Genomic DNA, 16,623 nt, shown 5'->3' with positions numbered 1-16,623 from the left:
TACATTGCTAGCACCCTCTTTTTCTTCCCTGCCTAATCTCGGTAGCCTTTCTTCTGACTAGCTGGGAAACTGGTGTTGTATCCTCCAGTCAACATATCTCCTACTGGCCTGCTAACAAAAAAGCTGATCCATCTTTTTCTCACTCTTCCTGCTCCACTTAGAAGGCTAAGAGCCCCCAGCCCTACACATGAGGTTCTCTGCTGGGCATTTCTACAGGCAGCACTCATCAAGTGGGGGTGAGATGATAAATATGGGGCCCAGGGACTAGGGACACACACCCTCTTGAGATTTGAACCAAGAGTGGGTCTGCCACTGGCATACTCCCTTCTCCAGTGGTTAAATAGTGGCCTGTTCTGGGATCCTTTATCCCAAAGACCGGGTAGATGGAGAAGAAAGTTCAGAGAAGGGAGATAGTTAAACACTGGTCATGTCACTGACACAGAGTGATGCTCTATCCCTTCTGTCCCAATGGCCCCTGTCTCTGTCCATCTCCCAGAACTTTATATGTTGTTGTTTGTGCCCAGACCATAGTACGGTTTCGCTGTGACCTTTGAGTAGCAGATGAAAAGCAGGTGTCCCCTGCCTGGCTTTGCTCAGCACCCAGTGTTGAGCAGTGCAGGGCTTCCTCAAAAGATTGACAAGGGGTAGAAATGGAGTTCGATGAAGCAAGCTTTCCTGCCTTCTTAGTGGCTAGCTCATGCCCCCTTTCCTAGTAGAACCTTATTAAGCTAATGGAAAAAGCAGGGAACAAGGGAAAGCTCTAGAATGGGGGCTTTCTTTTTGGGCCTTCAAGGGTCCCTGGTGGGGAGTTGGGGAGACTCTGGAAGATGAAGGGCTTGCCCTCTGCTTGTCTGATCCCCCACACCACCCTTCACCCTCTCCCTTATTTCACAGTGTTACCGAGATTTGGCCCTAGTTAGTCGGGATGGCATGAACATTGTCCTCAACAAGATCAATCAAATCCTTATGGAGAAGTATTTGAAGCTGCAAGATACCTGTCGTACTCAGGTGAGGCTAAGGGGGAAAGCTAGAAAGAGAGATGTCAGAGGGGCCTGGGGAAGGAGTTGGGAGGGTGCACCTAAATGCCAATGTGCCTCAAGATCAGCCGGGTTCCCATCTTTTCAGGCTTCACCTTCCAGTGATCATTTTCTCTTTCTTGTAGTTGGTGTGGTTGGTCCGGGAATTGGTGAAAAGTGGGGTTCTAGGAGCTGATGGTGTTTGCATGACATTCATGAAGCAGATTGCAGGTGAGTCTTTGTGGGGAACTGGAAGGAGGAAGGGAGGGTGGAAGAAGCTCAGGAAAGTGAGTAGGCAGGAGTAATTGAGGAAGTCACTGAAAATCATCAGCCTCCTTCCATATGATTACAGGCATCTCTTTGGAGCTAGACAGTAATAAAGGGTTGGTTTAAAATCTCAGGAGTGCCTGCTTCTGCCTCAGTTTCCCTTCTACCCTGTTTGGGGCCCAAAAGGAAACTTCTTGTTCACTCAAGTCAACCATTACCCAAGGCTTTTTGGTAGCCAAGACCAGGAAAATAAGGAGAACTGGGGAATGTTGATCATGCTCTCAGTATTCCCACCACTTGGCAAACTCCTCCCCTGTATTCCTGTCCCTCGTGCCTACCAGTTGTGACATATGATGAGGGCTGGCCAACAGAGGGACACACTGTGTCTCCATGACACAAAACAGACCTTGACATTTAGGTTTACATATTCCATCTGTCCCAGCAAACCACGTAGGCACTGTGATTGGAAAGTTCTGCCTTTGCCATCCACCCAGGTCCCCTGGGATGCATGCACAGGCAAGGTGTATAAAGTTACCCTTGTAGATGATCCTGTCACTTCCCCATTTCGACTTACGTGCTTCCCATGTAGGTGCTTCTGATGCACGATGGATGCTTTGGGTGTTCTCTGGGTACCTCGACTTGTGTCACCAAAAAACTTTTGAACAGTGAATACTTTTTTTGGCGGGAAGGGTGGGGGTGCTGTGACAAGGCATATAGCACCGTCGTGGTGGATAGTTCTGGCCTGTCTTCTGGTGCCATTTCCTTACTTGGGACCCTCAATCTGCCCATCTCAGCCTCAAGATTTTAACCTAGTCTTTCTGCATGCTTATCCTGCCCCAAGAAATAAAGTGAATACCAACCAGAAGGGACATTAGAAGTGCTAATACTGAGAGACACATCACAGCTTGTAGCAAGGCTAGACACAAGACTCAGGATATCTGGATCCCCGCAGTCTGCAGCTAGAACAAACTACCTCTGCTGTTTTGCTTCTGTATGAGCTAAACTGTTCACCTTGACCCTCACCCAGTCTCTGGCTCCAAATTCGTTCCATTCTACCCTGAATAGGAAAGTCTGTGGTTTCCAGGAAAATTCAAGTCCCTTCTTGGTTGATTCTGTAGGGCTGGACAGAGCATCTTAATTCCAGCACTCGGGAAGGAAGTTATAGGATGGGGATTCTGGGATCCAGAGGAAGAGGTGAAGGAGAGGATCACGTTAGCATAGTTTCAATGTTTGGTCCTGTTCTGGTTCTCCATTTTCTCTCTCCTTTGGGGTCAGGTGGAGATGTGACTGCAAAAAACATCTGGCTGGCAGAAAGTGTTCTGGAAATCCTGACTGAACAGAGGTAGGGTCTGGCCTGAGGGGGTGGGCCGCACGCTGGGTGTGGGCGGAGGGAACTTGTAGCTTCCTTAACGGTGGAGGCTGAGGGGATAAGGACTTTTAGGATTAAGATGAGCTGGAAAAAAGGGAGAGAGTAAGAAGCGTTCTGGGTATGAAGGGCAGTAATTGATGGGGCTAATGGCAGGGTTCAGTGTCCTTGCCAAAATACCCCTAAGCCCAGAGAAAATCAGTTTCATCTGATAAGGGTTTATTTTTGATCCAAACCTCCTTGGAATGTTTGTCTTTAGGTGGGAGGAGGAGGGAATTCAGCTGGGTGCCAGCTGTGGCACCCAGGCCTGGCAGGTACCAAGCTTGCTCCCCACCACTGCCATCAGTCCCCTGGCCTCTGGAGCAGCATAGGAGAGTTTAGGGAGTAAGAGAGAGCCCCTGTCCGAGCCCCTCCTCACCTGCCCAGAGTCAGCTGTGACCCTGGATGAGAGCTGTTATTGCAAGACTGTTTGTAAAGCGGACAAAGAGCCAGGAAGAGCTGGGTTCAAGCTCTGCCTGATTATACTGTCTCTGACCCAGGCAGGTCACCTAACCTGTCAGTGCTTTGGGCCAATCTTGATGACTGTGAGTCACAGAGGAGGTGCTGACCTCTCTTGGTAGCAGGAGTTCCCTTCTCGGGGAGTCGTTTTCTGGACTGCTGCACTCAGGTCCAGACCCCAGAGTATTTAGTGGAGACCTTGTCAGGAGGAGGCGAGGGAGCTCTCCGGCCATTGCTTTTCTCCCCATGAGAGTGGGGGACCAGAAACGCGGGTCTTTGTCCCGGTTACTGACCCCTTTTATTTGTACGGGGGATCAAGTCCTGGGGTCAGAGGTCAGCTCCCTGGCTTCCGTTTCCTGAGCTGTGTGGGGAAGCCATGAGAGTGAAGGATTAAAAGGTGGAAATGGAAGGACAGATGCCTTTTAAATCCTCCTTTCCTAATGTGTCCATTCTCCCTGCTGTTTGGGAGAGCCAGGCTCCTGCAGGCATGCCGGAAGCTCATTAACAGGGAGACTTTAAACAGCTTCTTTAACAGTCATCAGGTTCTTGGTAGGCATAAGGTGGCTTGTGTCAGGCCTGCAGCGCAGTGCCCCCTAGTGGCCAGACTCGGTGCCTCTGGCACCGTGGGCCTCTGGCTGGACCGCTGAGCCCTGGGTACTAGAGACTGGCGGCTTCTCCCTGGAGTCTCGCTCTTTGTCTGGGTCTCTCCTCTGCCCTTCTTTCTGGTGGTTGTCAGTGTCTTGGTTTCTGGTCTAATAGACTTTCCTCTCTGGGGGCTTTGGCCCTCAAATTAATTATGTAGATCACAGGACTGACATAAAAACATCAGCCCATCCTCCAGCATTTTCACCCTCCCTGTTTCCCTTCCAAGGTTTGTTGAGGCTGCGGTATCAAAGGTGACAGTTATGAGGAGCAGTTACTCGGGTGTCATCTGCTGGTGCTTGTAGTCTGCTTCAGGAAATAACCAAAGCCGTTCCAATATATTTCTCTGCTATCAGGGTGTTGCTTGACTGGATTAAACTCCTCTTTGACCTGTTTTCTGACAGGGTCACTAGATCTTTTTCCGTTTTCTTGTATTAGGATTTAAGAGAGTCAAGAGCCAAGGTCCCACCCAGAGAGTCTTCAGTAAGCAATTAATAGGAGTAAGAAGGACCTTAAAATGGTCTGCCTGGCCTCTCTGTCCTCCCTTTCTCCCGACTCTCCTCAGTGTACCAGCAAACAGCCAACTCTTTCATCACCCCTTCTCCCCAGGGAAATGCCCTGACTCCTGGGAAAGTGGGGCTTGGCCACCAAGATCACGTTCCTCTTTTCAGCTGGTGATTTAGGGCGAGTGACTCACTCACTGTCCGGAGGGGGATGGGATCAAAGGCCTTTATGGTCTAGAGCAAGCACTGCTTGAGACAGGGATGATGGATTGGGGTACCAGACTGGCATGGGAAGCCCCAGGACCGAGGGGCATAGCTGAAGGGCCCAGTGGCCAATGTGGCTTGTCCTCAGAGTGGTTTACTTTAGCCACAGAGTCATGGAGGGAATCGGGTAGGGATCTCTAAATGGCCTCAACACCATCTCTGTTCCACCCTGAATTCCTTTGCTCTGGATTCTTTCTGCTTTTAAGTTCTAAGCATCAGGGTAGCCTAACCCAAGCAGAGTAGGGGAGGTATCTGAGCCCTCTAGCTCGATACTCTGTGGGAAGAAATCCAGGAGCATCTCATATTGCCAAGGCCCTCTGAAGGACTGTTCCTCTGTCCTCCCCCACACTCACATCTCAGGTGCTTACATTCTTGCCCTCAGCAACAATATCACCTGTGGGTAGAAGGCCTGACTAGAAAAATATAATGGGGGGAAATAGAGGAGATACAGTCTTGGCCCTTGAGAAACTTGTCATCTAGTTTGAGAGGCATAAAAACAGCTTAGAAAGCAATCAGCTATAAAATAATGGTTACAGGCTAAGGAGACCTGGGTGTCATCCAAGCAGAATGAATTAGGAAGCCCTGGTCACTGTGTATAGGGAGTTGTGAAAGTGCCTGGCAGTGCCAATTCAGGGGAACATCTTAGAAGCGAACCTGCCATACCCGAACTATATTCAGGAATGTGGGCAGACTTCTGCCTGGACTGGCAGATGTGCCATTGTCCTGCCCGCCTTCCTGCCTCCCTGCAGAGAGTGGGTGCTGAAGAGCAGCATTCTCATTGCCATGGCGGTGTACACCTACCTGAGGCTCATCGTAGACCACCATAGCACAGCCCAGCTTCAGGCTCTTCGGCAAAAGGAGGTGGACTTCTGCATCTCACTGCTTCGGGAGCGGGTAAGAGAGAGCTGCCAGCCCAGGGAAAGGTCTCTGCACACAGAGGCAGACCTATACCACCTTTCCCCCCAGACCTCACCCCATCTACAGGTAAAAGGGAGAAGGAGCTGGATTTAATGGGGAATCTGTCCTAAGCCAAAGCTGGGAAGGACTTTTTCAGTAGCCAGAAACCTCTGAGTCTCAATCTCAGACCCCAACTCTCTTCCAAGATCCAGGGCCCAGCAGGAATCATCCAACTTTACTACCCTCCCTTCCTCTTTTCCTCCCTGGAACATGCTGTTCCTTCTTCCCTCTAGCAGGTAAACAATCTGTATTCTCTCCCCTGCCCCCTTTTTCCTTTCCCCCAAGTTCATGGACTGCTTCATGATTGGCCGGGACCTGGTGCGCCTGCTGCAGAACGTTGCTAGGATACCAGAGTTTGAGCTGCTATGGAAAGATATTGTCCATAACCCTCAAGCCTTGAGCCCCCAGTTCACAGGTAAATAGCAAGTGGGACATGCTCTCAGGGAGAGATGGAGAAATTGAGGAACCCATTGGTAAAAAATAGAGAAGTTGCGGTAGAGAAGCAGTGAGGTTGATGGGTGGGAGAACTCTGACAGAGACATAGGCAACTCAGAGCAAGCAAGTTGTAGAGCCCCATGTGGATGGGGATGAGGGGGAGCAGGGAGTGACACTCCTAAGCTAAGGGTCTAGAGGTGCTAGTTGCTAATTTTGCCAAGGGAAAAAGGTAGGGCAGAGAACTGTAATTACTCCTTTCCCAGCAAATCTTTGGCTCGGGTGGTGAGCTGCTGGCTGGTTCCCAGATTCCTTCTCTGGCCGTCAGAGGAGTTTGGAGGTCAGCACGTGAGACTGAGTCAGTGGAGGGGCTTGTCTTGGCAAGGCCTTCAAGGGGAGGAGGCCCCCTCACTTTCAGCAATATTGTCTCCAGTCCCAGGGGCCCAGCCTGCCCAGCAGTCTCTTTGGGGAGAGGAAGAGACTCTGTTTGCTTCTCCCAGATCAGTCATGGACCTAGCCTTGTCCCCTTCCCCTTCCAGTCTCCATGGTCCCAGTTTTACTCCCTGAGCAATAAATAGAGCCAAATAGGGCTTGGACTTTAGTTGATAATTTCCTTCTCCCCTGTCTTATATTAGGCCAGCATTCTGAGACCTAGGAAATTATAAGAGGCAGGAGCATCGGTACAGGCCAAATAAATCCTTAATCCTAAATGTCCAGTGCTGTTAGACCTGCACTGGGAGCTGACCCTCCAAGAGGAAAGAGGGAGTTATCTGATCTCTGATCTCCCCACAAGGCCTCAGACTGGGCTACAGAAGGGCTGGAGAGAGAAAGTGCTAGTATGTGTTTGGGGAAGTTTCCTTCCAGTGCATGATGATACGTAGATGTTGGCCAAGGTCCCCCCAAATACAAGTTCCTGACCTCCCCTCTCCACCCCACCCCACCCCCATTCTTCTCCTTGGAGTTGACACTTTGCTTGGCCCTAAGGAATGTGCTGACTTTGCTTCATTCAAAGACAGCCTTTGCTTAGTGACAGGAGGAGTGGGGGTGTAGCATGACTGGGAGAATCCTTCAAAGGGAGCACAGAGTGCTTACTCGGTCCATTCTCTAGGCTAAATCTTCCTTAATAGCAAGGCAGCTTGCTTTGGGGCCCTGGCCCAGGCAAACCAGTTTTCCTTCCATTCCCTTAGGCCTTCATATATGTGTTTGCTTCTTTTGGTGCAGGTGTCCTACAGCTCCTCCAGTCAAGAACATCCAGAAAATTCCTGGCCTGCCGCCTCACCCCGGACATGGAGACCAAACTCCTCTTCATGACATCTCGGGTACATTGAACTGTTCTGGAAGAGGCCCTGGCCCTCCCTACCCTCTTTTATGAGGCAACTGTCAGGCTCTGGCATGGCCTGGAATGTGGGGCACAGAGGTCCTGGTTAGAGGGGGGAAGGGTCACCTGGGGAAGAGGTGGCAAGGCCTGATACTGAGGCACTTTAGATTGCCCAGATAATTGTGAGTTTTCAAGAGGAATTCCACAGAGATGTAGCCAATTCCAGTGATTGAAGCCATCAGGGACCCTACTTTTCCTTCTTTTCCTCCATTCTACTTTCTTTTTGGGGACCCTTTTTCCCTATAGATAGGAGCAAGAAGAAGAGAACTTTTTGAGTTTTATGCACCATTTAGGGTGTAAGGTGTTGGGGGTGGGGCAGGGGTGATTGATGGGTTTACCCGTCATTTGGGGGATGCCATAGATATCTGAGCATTGTACCTCATCACCTATACAGTGCTATACTCAACACAGGATAAGAAGAAATCTTGGCTACTGTTGAATATGCCCCCAGTGTTGACACAGGCAAATCAAAGAAAGTGACCTTTGTGACAAAGGAGTAGCTGAGAGTCATAAAGAATAGATTTCTAAGTGTTAAGTGGATGCCTCGGCAATGCAGCAAGCATTCACATTTCTAGAACACTATAATTTCAAAGCTTTACACATCCACAGTCCTCCCGAGCATGGTGGGAGGTAGGCAGTGCAAATACCGTTACCCTTATTTTCCAGATGAGGGAACTGAGGCCCAGAAAAGTTCTGTGACTTTCCAAGATCACCCACAAAATCTGAATTGGAATGTATTTCAACATCCACTCAGGCCAGCTCCTGCCTGAACAGGAGTGCCTGCTGTGGCTACCCCTCCCAAGTCTTCCTTTCTCTATTCATCCCCATTAAAGCCCCTGGCTCTTTTCCCCTGAAGCTGGACAGAACTGTCTGAGCTCTTCCTACCGCTGCCCTTTAGCTGCTTGAAGACAGTGTCCCACCCTCCCTCCCAAGTGTTCTCTTTCAGGCTAGACATCCCCAGGTCCTTCAGTTGATCTTCACGCGGCATCTCCAGTCCCACCACTGGGACAGAGAGGACTCAAACCCAGATCTTTTGACTAACTCCAGTGATTTTTGTTCTACTCTGTGCTTCCCAAGCAGTGCTTCATCATGGTGCCTGAATCATAATAAGTGATAAATGTACTGTCAGGTTGAAGGCAAGGAAGGATAAGTACATCATTGGCATTTAGAGTGAGACTAGAGAACCCCTCAAGGTGTAACTCATTAGCCTCAAAAGGAGGAAGGATTTCAAGGACAGTGTGATGAATTAAGAAGTTGTAAAAGATAGCTGTTTGGAGCAGGCCCTGAGCATATCCTGATTTGATCTGCCCATCCTTACCCCATGAACTCTGCCCTGCGCTGTATGTCCTAGTTTCCTCTTCTCCCTCTCTAGGTACGGTTTGGTCAACAAAAGCGATATCAGGATTGGTTCCAGCGGCAATATCTATCCACCCCAGACAGTCAGTCTCTGCGTTGTGATCTTATTCGCTACATCTGTGGAGTGGTTCACCCTTCCAATGAAGTGCTGAGCTCAGATATTTTGCCTCGTTGGGCCATCATCGGCTGGCTCCTGACCACGTGCACGGTGAGGAGCTTGGAGGGGGCTGGGATTGGTGTGGGAGAGCCAAGGTTGGTAAAGGTGAGTGTCCCAGGGCCCTTTAACTTTGTGCTCCAGAGTCCTCAGCTTATTGGCCAAAATATCCCATAGCTTTTTAAGCTTCACGTGTCAGTCTTGGTTCCTTTGACCCTTCCTCTGTCCTTTGGTCCTCTTCACGCTCCCAAATTCTTCCTCTCTGTTCTTTGTTCCTTCCTTTGTCCCTGTTGGCCCTTCCTCTGACTCTAATCCCTCAGTCTTTTATACCCTCCGTCACTCTGAACATTTGCTTGCCTTTGCCCTTTTCAGACACATTTGGGAGCAGAACGTCCCAGCTTCCCCTTCTGCCACTCTCCCACAGTCCCTCCTGAGGATTTTTCTCCAGTTGAGTTCCCTGATTCACTTCGTGCTTGTTCCCTTAGGCTTCCTCTTGTATCCGATGTAGAAGTCACCTTCTCCAGACTCTAGCCTCATCTCCGCTGTCCTCCCTTTCCCCAAGCACAAGGTGTCCCTCCTGGGGTCATCTCCTTCTCAGCTTCCCCCCTGAGTCTCTTGATGTAAGGATAGGTTCATGCTGATCTTATTGGTACTCCCTTCTTCACTAACCCTTTTTGACAAGACGTCCCCACTTCCTTCGTGAGAGCGGTCACTTCTCTTGGTCAGGCCTCCCCCAAAGACAGCCCCACTTGGGAGCAGGAGGCTTGGAGGTGTAGAGCATGACTGGGAGAATCCATCGAAGGAAGCACAAAGTGTTCACATAGCCCTGGGCGAGCTCTGAGTTCCAGCTGCCCTTCCTTTCACTGCTGAGGCTCTGCTGGAGAATCAGGGGGTAGGGCGAGCTTGCTACAGGGCATACGGTCCTCAGCTCCCTGAAGCAGAGAGATCCCAAGGACGGCAGGGCCACAGACACCCGTGTATTACTGCACATATGCCTAGGCATGTCCTTGTCCACACGCATGTGGAGGGGCTCTCTTCAATTTACTCATATCGTGGGATCTGGGCCCCAATCCTAGACATCCTGTTACTTACTGGAGGTGGGGAGAAGAGGGAGTCAGGCTCTCCCCATTCTCTCCTCCAGTCCAATGTTGCTGCCTCCAATGCCAAACTGGCTCTGTTTTACGACTGGCTCTTCTTTAGTCCAGACAAGGACAGCATCATGAACATAGGTATGTGCCGTGTTATCTTAGCATGCATTGGGGGGTTGGGGAGAAGAACAGACAGCTTCTCTAAGAACGATTCCCAGTTCCTTGTCCCTTATCAACTCTCCCTTGACCCATTGTGAATGCCTTAGATCCAGGCGAATTGTCATATCCCACCTTCTTCCCTGCTCCATCTCTCCAAAACTGCCTCAGACCTCAGTCCTAGGTAGGGAGAGTAAAGAGGAAAAACGCTGAGCCAAAAACAACTTTCCTGCTCCCATCCCACCCCATTTCATATGCTAGGAAGAGGGGGAGGGAACTGGAGTGAAGTTTGAGGAACTGGGGGGACTTGGGACCTGCCTTTGTGAAACTTCAGTTCCTCCAATAGTGGGCATGAGTTTGAGAAATTTGTTGCTATCTCATTTTGAGGAGAGAGCAGTAGGCACTGACTGGGGGCTGTGGGGTTGGGACCCTTTTTTCCCCCTGACTCTCTAGAACCAGCCATTTTGGTCATGCATCACTCCATGAAGCCCCACCCAGCCATCACTGCCACACTCCTGGACTTCATGTGCCGGGTAAGGAAGCGGTGAGAAAGAGAGAAAGAACGTTCTCGCCTTTCTGATCCTGTCTCTTCCAGGGCCCCCTTAGCTCTCTGACAAGGAGGGGCTCTGGGGTTTTCTTCCCAGGATGATTGAGCCCTCTCCCCAAACAGATGTCCTCCTGTTCCTCGGTTGGCTTTTCTCAACCCCATGTTGAAGGGGCCACCCCAAATTGGGAGCTTCCCCGTTCTGGCTGCTCCGCAGCAGCTTGGCCAGGATTCTCCTTTGCTTTCCATAGCTACATTTCCCCATAACCCTGGATGTCAAAAGTCTGGGTCAGCAAGAACTGCCCCTGAAAAGAAGGGCCCCTGGGTGCTCCATCCCGTTCTCTTGGGGCGCAGGGCAGAGCTGGAAGAGGACCCTCGACAGTCTGCACTTAAGTTCTTTCCACTCTGTTCTTTCAACTAGATCATTCCCAACTTCTACCCCCCACTGGAAGGCCATGTCCGACAGGGTGTCTTCTCTTCTCTCAATCACATTGTGGAGAAGCGGGTCCTGGCGTAAGAGACTTGGGGACAGAATTGGGAATTGGTATGGGAGGGCAGTTACTGTCCTCTACCTCAGGTCAGCAGCAGGATGCTGAGAACATGCCCTCGCTGCCAGAGCCCTGTAGAAGAAGAGCTGGGTGTTGCTGCTGCAGCCGTCTTACACCACCCTGTGGCAGTGTAGACAGTGGAGACTTTCCTTCCTTGCACTGCTGAGCCCATTACCCGCTCTGCTCTCCTTCCTCTCTGGTTATCAGGGTGTACCCTCCTGGGCCAAGAGTTTAATTAAACCACACAGTTTAATGTGTGGTTTGGGGGTGGGTTTTTTGGTTTGTTTTTTGAGGGGTGGATAAAGAGCCCTCTTGATCTGCTCATCTTCACTCCTGTCCCATCAGGCACTTGGCTCCCCTGTTTGATAACCCTAAGCTGGATAAGGAGCTTCGTGCTATGTTGCGAGAGAAGTTTCCTGAGTTTTGCAGCTCACCCTCCCCACCTGTGGAAGGTATGGCCATCCCCCCTGCAGGCACTCTGCCCTCCCCACCTCCTACCTCCAAAAAAAGAGAAAAGCCAGATTATCCAGATTTCTCTTCTAGAGATACTCTGCTTTCTGTTTGGATTGGGTTCTTTGCCCATACCTTCATCGTTTTTCTTCCATCCCTCTTTCTTTCTCCCCTTTCTTTATCCATCTTGCTGTTTTGCTTTCTTTCAGTTCTTCTTTCTGTATCCCCTTGTCTTTTCCCTGTTGAATTTCTGTCCACTGTGTGTGCACATTATCCCTCACTAAGGACTGAAGTGTGTCTGTGTCTGCTTGGTTTCCCTCCTTGACCCTGGCAGTAGGAGAATGGGGAGTCTGAGAGCCTGATCTCAGATCTGCCCCTCATCTTTTTGGGTAAAGACATGCACCAAGGAAGCGTGCCCATTCTGTCTCTCACCTGTTTCATGCTTCCTGCTTCTTTACACTGAAGGGTCTCCTAGCAAAGCCTGAGCCAGACACCTAATATCTTGTTCCATACTTGCCTTTTTCCTGGCAAAATCTCTTGTCACCCATCTTGACTTGTATCATCTGCCCTGGGCCCCGATCAGATCAATAAAATAAAGTATTTTCTCAAAGAGAATTGCAGCCTGTTTGCTCAGAACGGGCCATCCCTTCTACTGACCCTGAGGAGTTGTGGAGGGCAGGGAGCCCACTAAGGTCTCCAGAATGCCTTAAAGATTCTTGAGGCACTTTTTGTTTCCCACCCCCAAGTTAAAATTGAAGAGCCGATTTCCATGGAGATGGATAATCACATGTCAGACAAGGATGACAACTGCTATGACAATGCCGAAGCGGCCTTCAGTGATGATGAGGAGGACCTCAACAGCAAAGGTGGGAGTCAGCGATGTTTGCTCTTCTTCGTAAGAGAATTAGCCATTGGGAATGACCCCACTGACTCTCCTCTCTCATCACTGTTCTTACTGCCTAAGAGCCCACAGTGCCAAGAGTGCTGGGCCCTGTGGAGAGATGCAGCACAAAGAGGAGCCATGGTTCCCACTCAGGAAGTTTAGAGGAGGCAGAACCCCCAGGCAGAGAGTTCTGAATCCTTCCTAAGTGCTTATTTTCAGCACCTCCTATGTACTGGGCTCTGGGGATACAGAGACAAAAAGAGAATAGCAGCCTGACCTCAAGTGTTTTACATTATTGGAGGGAAATAGCATGTCCATTGAAAAGGAAGTACAAAATATATGTACACAGTAAACTCTGGGAAGAGAGTATTAGCAGAGGGGGTGGGGAGAAGGGACATCAGGACAGACATCTGGAAGGGAGTTGATGGGAAACTTTAAAGGAAACTTCTGCCAGATGGAAGGAGAGGCTTCATTCCAGGGCAGAGACCCAGATGGAGAGTGACTGGTGTGGACTAGCAAGAAGGCAGTTTGGCTGGAGCCTGATGTATGAGGGGAGGGATGTGCAGTGAGACCAGAAGGGTGGGCTGGAGGCTAAAAACCAAACTGGAAGCTAGAGGGAGTATGAGAGTTACCCAGTCAGACTTGTTTGGAGAGTGCAGACAGGAGGAAGGGAGATCATTTACAAAAACACTCTTGACAATCACAAAGGAATAGGGTTTAAACTGAGGACAGGTAATGGGCAGGACAGAAGTCAGGAAGTAGTTGTCTCTAGGATTTCCCTTCCGCCTTTGTGGTCAGTACTTAGGTCTTAAAGGATTTTTCCCCCACCAGGCAAGAAGAGAGAATTTCGCTTCCACCCCATCAAAGAGGCAGTAGTGGAGGAGCCAATTGACATCACCCCTTACCTGGATCAGCTGGATGAGTCTCTGAAGGACAAAGTACTCCTCCTGCAGAAGGGGAGGTGGGTGACTCTCAGGGGCAGCCCAGGGGGTGGATGTCATGATGCACAGTGCCCTGTTGGTGGTACCATCTGCAGTCTAGTGACAGGTGGTATTTGGGAGTTAAGGATCTCAGTCACTAGGCTTTCCCTTCATTGTATGAAGTTTCTTCAAGAGAAGGAACCCTTTATGATTGACAATGGACTGAGTGAGGCTGTGAGGCATGGATCTCCCTCACCCCAGCCCTCTGCACCCCAGCTTTTACGTAGAAAACTATTTTGGCTTCTATGTGTATCTGTGTATATGCATTTCTCTGTGTAGCCCTTCCCTCCATCTCTCACGTCCCTGGGGTTTCCTCTTATTTCTGTACTATAGTGACACAGAGGCCCAATGTGAAGTCATGCAGGAAATCGTGGACCAAGTTCTGGAGGTAAGTAGTTACTCTCATCCCCAAGGGGAGTTCGGGCCCCTTCTCAGCCTGGTAGGCCTCAACAAAGTCTGTTCTCTAGAACCACCCTCACCCCCTGCTTTCATCCCACATGCAGGATATTCCCCTTTCTTTGGAGTCAGGGGCCTCTAGCATTATTTTAGGGCTGTAGAGCAGGTGAGAGGTGGTGTGGTGGTGACACCTTCCTCCCTTGTTTCTCCCTCAGGAAGACTTTGACTCAGAGCAGCTGTCTGTGCTGGCCTCCTGCCTCCAGGAGCTCTTCAAGGCCCACTTCCGAGGAGAGGTGCTGCCCGAAGAGGTCACTGAGGAGTAAGTTAGCGGGCCAGTCCATAAGGAACATTCCTTCCTTCTGTAGGCATATGGAGGCATTGAACTTATGAACCTCTTACCAGAAGCATTCTCACTGTGGAGTTGGGAGGAAAATGTGTTGGTTGTGCATCTAATTTGGCTAATCAAAAAGCATTACTTTCAAGTACCCAGCACAGTGTTAGGGAAAAACAGACCAAAGTCTTATTCCAATCTTCCTTGCCCCAGATTTTTGTTGGGTGAAGCCAAAACAGCTGTTTGAGCCTGACTTCAGTAGGTCTACCTTTGACTCCTACCCTGAGAAGGCTGGTAGCTTTGCTTTGAAGGGTTGTAGTGGTATCTTTCCTAGATCCCTTCATAGAAGTTGCTCTCTCCTCCCTTCCCCAGGAGATTTTGAATCCTGGTGAGTGAAATTCCAGGAGGAAAGAGAAGTGGGACCAGAAACCTGGTCCTGGGTAAAATTTCCTCACAATCTGCCATTGCTGGCTTGGGGGAGGAGCAAGTGGGATGTTCTTATCCTCCTTTACTCCCCTCCCCTTCTCTGACCCCTAATCCCACTGCTCTAGGTCTCTGGAAGAATCCGTGGGGAAGCCCCTTTACCTAATATTTAGGTAAGTTTCCAGTTTGGGGAACCCTCCATCTCCCTGGTTCTCTCACCCCACCACAACATTTCTTGGCCAAGTGGGCTCTTGCCTCAGCACTGGAGTGATTAGATCCTTGTGGGGAGGGACCAAGGAACGGGCCAGAAGGGATTTCCCATGTTCCCCCGAAGACTGCCTCCCAGGAGACCCTCGGTAAGGGTTATTCGCCACAGACTGACCTCCCTCCTTCCCACTAGGAACTTATGCCAGATGCAGGAGGATAATAGCAGCTTCTCTCTGCTCCTGGATCTCCTGTCTGAGCTCTACCAGAAACAGCCCAAGATTGGGTACCACCTGCTGTACTACCTGAGGGCCAGGTGTGCGGGGGAAGGGGGGAGGTGAAAAAATAACCTGAAGGGGCTTCACCCATAGCCCCATAGTCCAGATCCCTGTTACTTGTCTTACTTTCTCCTCCATCATGATCTAGAATGGGATGGTGGGTGGGCAGGAGGGAGGAGGATAAAAGACCAAAGAGCTTTGACCTGAGTCCCTGAGTCCTCTTTCCTCTATCCTTGACCCTAGTCAGTCGGTTTCATCGATTGTGTTCCGAGCTCCGTCCTGGGGAAGATGCTGGGGGCAGGGACTCACTTCCTGCCCTTGGCAGCTTCCAGGCTGAGAAAGGGAGGACAGGCACAGACAGAAGACAGAGATATGAGCACAGTGGGGATCAAGGACATCAATTCAGAGGGGACTGAGAGTGGCGGTGGGGCAAGCTTCGAGGGAGGGAAAAATGCGCTAGGCCATTGTTGGATGACTTTTCTGACCAGCTGGATCAGGAATGGCTGGGATTCTGGGGTGGGGTTTTGGCAAGCGTCACATGGCTCAATCCCAGTTGGTTTTACAGTAAAGCGGCTGCAGGGAAGATGAACCTCTATGAGTCATTTGCGCAGGCCACGCAGTTGGGTGATCTTCACACCTGCCTGATGATGGACATGAAGGCCTGTCAGGAGGATGATGTTAGGCTGCTGTGCCACCTCACTCCTTCCATCTACACGGAGGTACAGCTCCCATGGCCCAGAACCTCCCAGTTCAGGAGAATTGGGGTTTGGGGTTTTCATGCCCCTTGGCTCTCCTTTTGGTTTTTCTCTGCCCTTTTCTTATCCTTCTACTGTCCTAGAGGGCTATGCACAGATCCATTCTCTTCTCCCCTACGTCCCCTGGGAACTGCATCACAAATACCCCCGCCCTCTGTCTCCACAAATGGCATCTGTGCCTTATGTATACACCTACAGTTTACTAGCAGTAGGTACAGGAAGTAGCGGGGAGTAAGTAGTATCTTAGGTTACCAATGATAGAAATGTCAGGCCCAGGGTTCTCGTCTCCCAGCCTTTTCCCCTGCTACCTTTCTAGAGTCAGGAGTTTTTGGGGCAGCTAGGTGGCACAGTGAGAAGAGCACCGGCCCTGAAGTCAGGAGGACCTGAGTTCAAATCCAGCCTTAGTCACTTGACACACTTACCAGCTGTGTGACCTTGGGCAAGTCACTTAACCCCAATTGCCTTGCCTTCCCCCCTGCAAAAAAAAAAAAGAAGAAGAAGAAGAATAGAGTCAGGAGTTTGCATGGTTTTCTTCTTTGATCCTGTCCTAGGCCTCACTCTTGGATCCCATCCCATTGCATGCCTTCCCACCCCACGGGTGGACAGAGCTGCCAATCCATGAGTTATGAGCCTTGATGTAGGAGTCACATTTTTCTAGCATACTTCCATTGGCTCTGTGCCCCCAGTAAACTAGGAAGCCTCTGGACTCATGCACAGTCTATGGGAGAAAGTGTTGGTTCTTGGTGAAAGTTCC

General features: G+C 50.3%; 1 protein-coding gene across 3 annotated transcripts in view; it reads left to right on the top strand.

The window, feature by feature from the left end:
* The window catches only part of INTS3 (integrator complex subunit 3), a 37,798-nt gene that overhangs the window by 14,448 nt on the left and 6,727 nt on the right, over positions 1 to 16,623 (top strand). For all 3 annotated transcript variants that reach the window (XM_036755391.1, XM_036755390.1, XM_036755394.1), the window contains exons 4-21: positions 895 to 1,008; positions 1,163 to 1,247; positions 2,559 to 2,625; positions 5,306 to 5,450; positions 5,799 to 5,928; positions 7,167 to 7,264; positions 8,696 to 8,887; positions 9,975 to 10,062; positions 10,531 to 10,610; positions 11,043 to 11,134; positions 11,515 to 11,621; positions 12,366 to 12,485; positions 13,334 to 13,463; positions 13,816 to 13,870; positions 14,094 to 14,197; positions 14,761 to 14,805; positions 15,033 to 15,152; positions 15,680 to 15,833. In XM_036755391.1, coding sequence (XP_036611286.1) covers positions 895 to 1,008; positions 1,163 to 1,247; positions 2,559 to 2,625; positions 5,306 to 5,450; positions 5,799 to 5,928; positions 7,167 to 7,264; positions 8,696 to 8,887; positions 9,975 to 10,062; positions 10,531 to 10,610; positions 11,043 to 11,134; positions 11,515 to 11,621; positions 12,366 to 12,485; positions 13,334 to 13,463; positions 13,816 to 13,870; positions 14,094 to 14,197; positions 14,761 to 14,805; positions 15,033 to 15,152; positions 15,680 to 15,833 — 1,926 coding nt within the window. The remainder of the gene's footprint in view (positions 1 to 894; positions 1,009 to 1,162; positions 1,248 to 2,558; positions 2,626 to 5,305; positions 5,451 to 5,798; positions 5,929 to 7,166; positions 7,265 to 8,695; positions 8,888 to 9,974; positions 10,063 to 10,530; positions 10,611 to 11,042; positions 11,135 to 11,514; positions 11,622 to 12,365; positions 12,486 to 13,333; positions 13,464 to 13,815; positions 13,871 to 14,093; positions 14,198 to 14,760; positions 14,806 to 15,032; positions 15,153 to 15,679; positions 15,834 to 16,623) is intronic.

This window comes from Trichosurus vulpecula, chromosome 4 (genome assembly GCF_011100635.1).
Source record: "Trichosurus vulpecula isolate mTriVul1 chromosome 4, mTriVul1.pri, whole genome shotgun sequence".
Lineage (NCBI taxonomy): Eukaryota > Metazoa > Chordata > Mammalia > Diprotodontia > Phalangeridae > Trichosurus > Trichosurus vulpecula.
The sequence above is the reverse complement of the archived record's forward strand: the minus strand, read 5'-3'. Positions and strand labels throughout refer to the sequence as shown.